The 9,727-nt window shown below is 44.8% G+C and overlaps 1 protein-coding gene across 1 annotated transcript; it reads right to left on the reverse strand.

Annotated features, from left to right (window-relative positions):
• LOC123763604 (uncharacterized) lies at positions 1–4,831 on the reverse strand. The gene is made up of 4 exons (XM_045750820.2): positions 4,721–4,831; positions 4,283–4,360; positions 3,284–3,396; positions 1–2,082 (listed from the first exon to the last, which is right to left on the reverse strand). The coding sequence occupies exons 1-4, from the start codon at positions 4,829–4,831 to the stop codon at positions 1,686–1,688; spliced, it is 699 nt and encodes a 232-aa protein (XP_045606776.2). The 3' UTR covers positions 1–1,685.
• Between the last annotated feature and the right edge of the window lie 4,896 nt (positions 4,832–9,727).

Raw genomic sequence — 9,727 nt, forward strand, 5'->3', positions numbered from 1 at the left:
TAATTTGTATATATATATTTTTTGTTTTCGTCATTATCAGTGCACATTGTATAAATAGGAACATTGCCTCTGGCAAATTCTTTCACTCAGCTCGACTACTCATGGCGCCAAACACACTCAACATTTTTATAAAGGTAGTTTTGTTGTATATAATACAGCATACATTTTGATTCATCAAATACCATCAGTTATACACGAATGTGCAGGTACAGGTATATATATATCAACATTTATAAATATATTAATATCACATAGCGAGGACAGAACTGATGTCCTGTTGACATCTCTTGGCCTTGCCGATCCTGCCAGGACAGGAGTGCGGGATTTTGGAGGATGTTTGAAGGATGGTGGGGATATAGGATGATATGAAGGATAGCAGGTCTCGTGGGAATAGTTGGAGTGAGGGATGGGATGACTCTGGCCCTGAAGGATGGCACTTGAACAAGACTGCTTGAAGGATGAAGGAGTTGCTCAATTGCTAGTAGGATTGTTGCAGGATGGGGTGGAGGTTTGCTTGGAAGATAGGGCTCCTGTAGGATTGCTAGCAGTATAGGTTCGTTGCAGAAGCGCTTAAAGGATGGGACCTTGAAGGACTACTTAAAGAATTTAAGTTGCTGAAGGATTAGGTAAAGGATTCTGCAGACACAAAGAATACAGAATGGATTCCTTCTGGAGGGACATATCCTAGGATGCCTGTAGGATGAGTAATGGCCAAGACTCTTCTATAGGATACTAGGAGGTACTGGGCCTTTATAAGCGTAGGATCAGTGGCAGGAATAAGGAAGGTGTGGCAGGACTCTTTAATGCCCAACTACTAGTAATGCCCAAGATGGGACTTAATGCCCTGATACGGCATTGTGGGAATCCTTCCACCCGGGAGGTGAATGTATGACACAGGACAATGTTAAGGCAGCTGGAAGGTCAGTTAGAAGGAGAGATCAGGCATGAACGACTTCCAGAATGAGATGGAGTGATCCCTGACGAAGAGTTGGTGAGAGGTCTCCAGGTTTCCTTAAGCAGAGAGAAGGACGGAGACCATCGATACCAAGAATTAGTTGATGATTCATGGGCTATTGATGAAATGGCAGTGTAGGATGAGGGACACATGGCGTGGTAGGTGTAAGATAGGATAAGGTACCTTTAAAGTTGCCAAGGGAAAGCAGGTTGTATGAATTGCTCTTGGAGTGGGTTGCGGAAGATGGGACGAAGGACTCGGTATAGACGGGGACGGTAGGATGAAGGACTGGGATGGGTCGCGGAGAAGGTAGCGTAAGTGGCTCAGGGTGGGCGTAAGATGATAGCATACCAGACTCCTGATGAGGATGTGGAGGGTAGGATACAGAACTCAGAGAATGGACGTTGAGATCTTTGATAGATGAATTTTAGGGCACTTGAATCCTGGAAAATCCCGAGGAAATTAGGTAACTGGAGGCCTGGAATGATCGTGGGAGGACATAATAGAAGTTACGGTATATGGAGGAAAGAAACTAATAAGGCTAAGAATGAATCGGTTGGACGGAAAGTTGTATGAGTGACTGGAACCCTCGAGTTTCCAGGATGCTGATTGATGAACAGGGACGAGAGGCTGATGCTGAGAACTGACAAGCCAGCTGGACTGAGAAGGGCTTGACAGGATTGAACAGGAAGAATAGTTATTTACAAAAGGAGATGCGAGAGCGTGCACCTTATCCCTGGTAGCCAGGAATGTGATAGCCGCCTGGGGAAGGGGCAGGGAAAGGATAGTGAGGAGCGGAAGGAGGGGAATAGTTGGGTCCTGGCAGGGGACCGGTGAGGGCTTGAGGGAATGTCTGGTCAACGACTTCGCTGCCAGCGGAGGCAGCTGTCAGTGTCTTGCCTTTACTATGGTCGTGTGAGTGCTTGCTATGCTTGTCGAACTTGTGCTGCAGCTTGCTTGCTTTGTGGATCTGATAGACGTGTTCCTCGGGGTCCTGACCATACTCGAAACCGAAGCCCTCAAGGTTACGGGGGTAGAGCACCACCTCGTCGTCTTGGAGCACGGGCGGTTTCTCGTAGGCGAGATAGATGTCGTTGGGTTGACCATCCCCTCTGGGAGCATTCGCCCTGAGGAAGTCACAAAGATTACGATCCCCGGCACCACATAAGCCTCCGCCTCAAACCCACCACTTTAATTCGATGAAGCTTAATCTCGCTGTAGATCATAATAATATTAAATTATATATATATATATATATATATATATATATATATATATATATATATATATATATAATATATATATATATATATATATATATATATATATATATATATATATATATATATATATATATATATACTTTTCCAAGTAAGCTTCATATGTATTACAACAGAAGATGTCTAAATTAATTATTCAAGAGACAAAAGCAGGCGAGAAGGTTGAAGGTGGCGCCGGTGGCTACACTAACAGGAGCACCAGTAATGGAACTGATGCCACAGCTCCGGCTACACCCTTACTTATCCTGCCTCTGGACGCCATTGGTTATGGTGTTTGTGGTGCGTCTGCCGCAGGAGGTCTGCCCTGACCTTTGACGTGCCTCAGGTGAACATCCCCAAGAGCAAAGTTTAGTGCATGAAAATGGGGAAGAAAAACCACTTTCGCCCATCTGAGCTTGAGCAGAGAAACCAGGTCAGGGAATACAAGGAGCGTCATTCACTGCTAATACAATCATTCTTATTCACACATACAATCAATAAAGTCAGAATGACTGATTGTTATTCCTGTACTCAAAGTTTCAAAACTACTTTGTAAGCTATTGTAAAATATAACTGCACAGAATGTTAAGACAAATTTCTGGGAAGAAAAATCCACAGGCACTCAGGAGGCAAAGAGTTCGCGGGATATACATGGAGTTGATACAATACACATTTAGTTGGGATGGTTCATATGGAGTTGGAATTATCAACATGTAGTTGAGAAGCTACTTGGAAACAACGGGTCACTAGTAAACTGGAAGATCTGAAGATGAGATGAAAGGTTCTCTGTGGAACTTTCGTTGTGGGTAGAGGGGGGGGTCTAGATGGTGATGGGGGTGGGGGTCTAAATGGTAGTGGGAGAAGGAAACGGAATTAGAAGATATTGAAGGGAGTTGAGACTACTGGCAGTTGGATGTAGAGGATCAAGATCTTGGAGGAGCTGAGATGAGCAGTGATGGGTGGAACATGGCTGATGGAGGAGTTGGTAAGCATGGCGGGGAGGCGAGAAGATATGTGGGGTTAGGGAGAGGAAGAGGTGGGTGAGGGTTGTAAGAGACTGAGGACGTACCTGACACTATCTCCGGGAATGTATCCGTGGAAGGGTAAGCTCTCTGCTCCGCTCTGCGCCACTGCCATCTGCAGGACAACACTCGCGGAGCTCAGTAACAATACGGCCTTCCACTGTGGCACCGCACAGGTGGGGCAGAGGCGGCAGCAGCAGGTGGTGCAGAATCAGCAGCAGCAGGTGGTGCAGGATCAGCAGCAGCAGGTGGGGCAGGAACAGCAGCAGGTGGGGCAGGAGGGGAAGACGAAACATTTTCGGTTAGCCAAAACCAGCTTCTCACAGCGTGTCCTTCGGTGTAATAGCTTCATCACATTAACATTTCCCAGACAAAATACCAGTGTTTCTGGATATTCAGAACACGACACAACACACTCTAAACTAATAACATGAACATCAACTTCCCTCAACTTACAGTCGAGCAATAGATTAACAATAACAAAACTTCATCTGTGTTTTAAAGGCAGAAGATCATTGAGAGGTGATGGACGGTTGCGTGGGAGTTCGTCCGGACAGAATACACCCCATCATTATGACCGATTGTTAAGATAATATTTGGACAGTCTGGAGGCAAGAGCTCGACTTCTTGCAGCTCTGTGTAGCTTTTGGGTGAGGAACAATTACCTGTACTGATAATAATATTCTACTGATTGTGTACAGTATTCTGCCTGTCCCTTACTTTTATACAACAGCTGACAAATTGAATTCTCGACGCAAGAGACTTGGTAATATACATTTATCGATTATAGTATTTTACGTTTAAAATTACAAAGCCAGGACGAACATGTTATAATTGTTAAAACACACTTTGGAGCCTAAGGTATTATTAGTGAGGGTAGAGCCTCGCTGAGGCCCTCAGCCCTAAGGTAAGGTTGGACGTTGACAAGAGTGGGAGATACATTTGTGTTGTCAAGTTTGTAAGGAGAGGAGGCAAGTTGTGAACTTGTGAGGGAGTTAAGTTGCAAAGTTGTAGTAAGGTGTGTGAGGAAGGAGGAGACAGCTTACCATGATTCTCAGTATACCCCGCTTGTGAGCTGACTGAAGACTTGGATGGAACTGATACTTCTCCTGCCTCCTCCACCCCTATTTATGTCTCCCCCGCGACCTTAACTCCGAGGATATGGTCATTACGATATCTGCTTCCTCCCCCGGTGGCGTGTGCGCGTGTGCGTGCTGGTGTGCGGGTGATGAGATGCACACACTGGAAGGAGCGACCGCCCAGTACAGGAAGAGCGCCAGCGCCACCCCCTGCGGGAGCCCTCCCACCCCGGCACTAGTCGGAAGTAAACATTGCCTCCTTCGCGTAGAATTAGGGCAGCTGTGTTGTCCGATCTCGGAGCTGCGCACCGCGGTGTACATAAGCTTGATGCTCAAGCTTATGCATGTTGAGGCACAATATAAACAAGAACAGAAGAATGATTTGAGTCTGTTGCAGACAACGACCCGACAAAGTTGACCACTTTCACTGCCAGCCGTCAAGGGCAGCAGCAGCAGCGCCACGCTGCCAAGTCGAGCCTGCTTGCCAAGCTCAATGCCTACTTCTTCCGCATCCATCTATTCGTGTTTATTGGTTATTTCAATGTTATAACAAACACACGCTTGATTGAAATGACAGTGTTTCTACGCATAGTGTATAGCAGACACACACACAGATGGGAGCTGCTATATACCCAGGGAGCTGGACCCCGGGGAACGATTGACTGCCATGCGATAATGCAATTTTTTGCGCCACCTTCCAGTCGCTCCCAGCAATCATAATAATTACCTATACTGGCGATTACCGCAACACTTACGGTGACAACTGATTATCTGAGGACTGGAATAGTTTTTATCTTCCTGGGAGGAGGAGGAGGAGGGCGCTTTCACTCAAGAGGTCCCAGATTGTCAGGCGACACACTAATGGTTTTAGTGCTAACGCATCTGTCGTTACTTATGACGCTGGCTGACCTAGAAGGTGTGGGGCACGGGAGCTTAGTACTACTTGCAACTTAAGACGCTTGGAAAAAGAGAAAGTAATAATTTGCTATATTGATGTTATAAGAATATAGTTCAAAGAAAGTTTTAAGATTTTTGTGGTGAGATTAGACATGTGCAAGACTCGTGTTGTTGAGGTGACAAATGTCCAAGACTCGTGTTGTAGAGGTGACAAATGTCCAAGACTCGTGTTGTAGAGGTGACAAATGTCCAAGACTCGTGTTGTAGAGGCGACAAGACTCATGTTGTCACACATGTAGTCCCACAAGACCTGGTTACCTTCCCTCCAGGGTGGAGTCACCCCTGGCTGCAGGGGGTGACTCCATCTGGGAGCTTGTGACTGTTGTCAGCTCTGCACGCCTGAGGTTCCCTTTGTGCTGGACACTCAAATCAGCTGTAGCCAAACTTCTCTTGATGTCACTGACTGCTTCACGCCTCTCTCTGACTTGCGACATACGAGACCATGGTGGCCATATTGGTCCGACGTCGCGCTCTCATAAATACGCCGGTGTTCGGTAGAGAAATACGGGCGACAAGGCGCATGAGCAACGCCACCACTTAGGGCCGGACGGGGTAGGCGGGTGCCCGGGAAAGAGCTACGGACAGCTAACAGGAAGTCCCCAGGATGAGGGGCAGCGAGGTGCGCTTTATTTTTCCGAGAAACTACCTCCAGCATTGTTGAAGCAGTGTTCCCTACTGTGAGGCAATCGTCCGGAGAAGCTGTTCGGGGTGAAGAGCTTGCCAGAAAACATACATACATATATATATATATATATATATATATATATATATATATATATATATATATATATATATATATATATATATATATATATATATATATTTATATATATATATATATATATACATATATATATATATATATATATATATATATATATATATATATATATATATATATAAAGTTCGTGAGGGTACCACCTCTAGTACCAATGTGGGGACCCATAGCCTCGGAGAAGAAAATAAAAAGTATTCAGAGAAGACCTTGTGGTTTCTCACTGAACACTAATATTATCTTCTACCACCCCCATTCTTTTGTATGTACACATATATATATTTGTTTTATTTGAACTTTATTACAGAAAAGGTGTTACATATATGGTACAGAGATGATTATCATAAGTTGTCGAGTTCCTCCAGTTCCATAAGTTGTTCCTCATATATATATATATATATATATATATATACCTAGTAGCCAGAACGCACTTCTCGGCCTACTATGCAAAGCCCGATTTGCCTAATAGGCCGAGTGATTTTCTTTATTCAATATTTTTTTCCAAATAGTTGTGGAAACCATAGATTTAGGAAGAAACCATAGGAAGACCATAATTTATTGACTTAGTTGTGTTAGTTTAGGTTAGGTAGGGTTGGTTAGGTTCGGTCATATATCTACGTTAGTTTTAACTCAAATTTAAACAAATTAACGTATACATAAGTTATCATTTCATAAGAACAAAATTAGAAAATTATATAAATTCTGGAAAACTTGGCTTATTAGGCAAATCGGGCCTTGCATAGTAGGCCAAGTACGACGTTCTGGCTACTAGGTACAACATTATATATATATATATATATATATATATATATATATATATATATATATATATATATATATATATATATATATATATATATATACTTGCACTAGCGACCTGGTGATTTCCAGACGCCTGCCTTAACCTACTCGGCCACAGTGGTTCAAAAGTTGACCAACCCAGAACAGGAACAGTATGGCGTTCACACTAAGAGTGTGAACGCCATGATGGCTGAGTGGACAGCGCTCGGGATTCGTAGTCCTAAGGTTCCGGGTTCGATCCCCGGCGGAGGTGGAAACAAAATGGGTAGAGTTTCTTTCACCCTGATGGACCTGTTCAATTAGCAGTAAATAGGTACCGGGTAGTTATGTTAGTTATGCATGCTAGTGACTGTACAAGAACGTAAGGACCCTTGTATATATAAATCAAAAAATAAACTATGAGAAAGGATGTGTAGCTGCTGCTCCAGAAACACGCTTGTACCAAATTCAAAAGCTAACACTATCCACCTCAGGAAGTTTCAAACTTGGGACCTTTGGACAGCCAAGAATGTTAACTGCTGATGTTATAGCCAATAAGTTTATTTTATTTTAATTTTTTTTTGAGATATATACAAGAGTTGTTACATTCTTGTACAGCCACTAGTACGCGTAGCGTTTCGGGCAGGTCCCTGGAATACGATCCCCGCCGCGAAGAATCGTTGTTACAACCAAGTACACATTTTACTGTTGCGTTAAACAGAGGCTACAGTTAAGGAATTGCACCCAGTAAATCCTCCCCGGCCAGGATACGAACCCATGACATAGCGCTCGCGGAACGCCAGGCGAGTGTCTTACCACTACACCACGGAGACTGTAAATCAATATCTTTGCAAAACCTTTTAGTAATGGGAGAGTAATTCTTTTTTTTTTTTAGATACATTATTTTTCTGTAAATGTTTAGTACAGAATCTCTTGCATTTTACTTGTAACTGATACATCATCATCTATATTTTCAGAGATCTATTGAATGTGTGAAAGAGATGAGATGAAGTGAAATAGAGTGCATTTGAGCTAGCAAATACACTCTATTTCACACATTCCATTCCTTCCAAATGTGCTTGAGGGGCTTAACATTAAAGAACTTAATGTTCTTTAATGTTTCTTTTACCCTGATGTTCTGTTCACCTAGCAGTAAATAGGTACCTGGCAGTTAGACAGCTGCTACTGGCTTCTTCCTGGGAGGGGGGGGGGGGAGGGGGTGTAAGAATTAAGAATTATCATGGGAAAGCGCCAAGCCATTACGACTATGTAGCACTGGGAAGGGGTCAGGATAAGGATTTGTGATGGGACGCGGGAGGAAAGGAATGGTGTCTAGCGGGGGGGGGGGGGGGGCTAACAAAAAGGAAGCCTGGTCGAGGACCGGGCCCCGAGGACGCTAAGCCCCGAAATCATCCCAAGATAGCCTCAAGATAGCCATAACCGTAGGCCCCAGTGCAGTGCTGGTTCTGAAGGCCCTGATTTGGGGGTCTCCAGAACCTCCCAGTGAACTCGGTGGAGTTCTGGGTTGGTCAGCTTTTGTACCACCGTGGCTGAGTCGGTTAAGGTAGACGTCTGGGAATCACCAGGTCACCAGTCCAAGTCATTCACCCTGTTCTAGTGAAGGTTTGCTGTCCAGCAAACAGCAGCTCTGGCGGCCCAGCTGGTCCAGCGAGCAGCAACTCTGGCGGCCCAGCTGGTCCAGCAAACAGCAGCTTTGGCGGCCCAAATGGTCCAGCGAGCAGCAGCTCTGGCGGCCCAGCTGGTGGCCATGAGCCTCGTCACCAACAACTTCCACGCTGCTGATTGAATTACATGTAATCATCTCCATTTGGTGAGGCTTCTCAGTTATTCTTAACTTAAAAGACATAGATTAAGGAACGTTTTTAACCTGATTTTAAAGTTAAATTTCTATATTGCTTTTGGGATATTTAAATGAACGCTTACTGATCCACGAGCCATGAAGAATGAAGAGTTGAGTTTGATAAACATACACGGCTTCTTAATACTCAACCTCTTCCTAGGACGTGACCTAGCAAGAGGTCACGTCCTTCAGCCACGTCTTAACCCCTCTCTCACTTACCAATGACCAGATCGTCGCCGCCATTTTATTTTCGTTTTATTTAGACTATCTTGTACCTCCTCCTGCGTCCTACCTGCGATATTCGTCTCCTTACCGCCTCCGACTTAGTAATTTCCGCTTTGTTGCTCTTGCGATGTCTCGCCTCCGACTTCCTGTTTCAACCCATCAACACCACTTCCTTATCCAAGACCTCATGTGTCTGCGTCTCTCAATACCTTAGACCTGCGCGCTTCCTTCTTCCAGTCTTCGTCGCCTTCTACAAGAGGCGGCGTGATGAGCGGGTCGTTAGCAACGTTCTTCCCCGTCACTCCCCCCCCCCCACCACCTCGGGCCTTGCTAGTGCAACTTACCCTTCAGTGTTGCAGCAATGAAGGGCTTCCTGCCGGACCTGCAACCCCCCGTCGCTGGCTGGCTCAGGGACCAACGTGCTTGAGGCTGGCTGGCTCTCCAGACCCGTTCTCACCCAACATCAGGTAATACGCCAGGAGCAAGCAGGCTCCTGGCGTATTACCTCATGCAAGAACAAGAAATTTAATCAACATAACATCATTGATGACAAAATTGAAATGCAACTTTGCCTAATCCAAGCAATTCAGTCATCTGATGACGTTGAAGATGCTGAAGCTGTTCACTGCCACACTGGACTTGGGTTCACGGCAGCACAATACTCTTTCACTCGATTCAGCCTAGAACGATATTAATTTTGAAACACACTAACTTAAGACAAATTGTTAGGATATCAGAGCACTAGGCTCACCGAAGAGCCACATAACAGGTGTAGGATATCCTACAGTTCTACCCTACAGTGCTGAAGTGTATG

Source organism: Procambarus clarkii, chromosome 52 (assembly GCF_040958095.1).
Source record: "Procambarus clarkii isolate CNS0578487 chromosome 52, FALCON_Pclarkii_2.0, whole genome shotgun sequence".
Classification (NCBI taxonomy): domain Eukaryota; kingdom Metazoa; phylum Arthropoda; class Malacostraca; order Decapoda; family Cambaridae; genus Procambarus; species Procambarus clarkii.

Excerpts from the sequence above, each read along its gene's own strand:
- LOC123763604 (XM_045750820.2), bottom strand. The coding sequence starts at position 4,831 with ATGGATGCGGAAGAAGTAGGCATTGAGCTTGGCAAGCAGGCTCGACTT. Across the intron at positions 4,361-4,720 it reads AAAGTGGTCAACTTTGTCGG|GGGTGGAGGAGGCAGGAGAA; the intron begins GTCGTTGTCTGC and ends AGACATAAATAG. Across the intron at positions 2,083-3,283 it reads ATTCCCGGAGATAGTGTCAG|GGCGAATGCTCCCAGAGGGG; the intron begins GTACGTCCTCAG and ends TGACTTCCTCAG.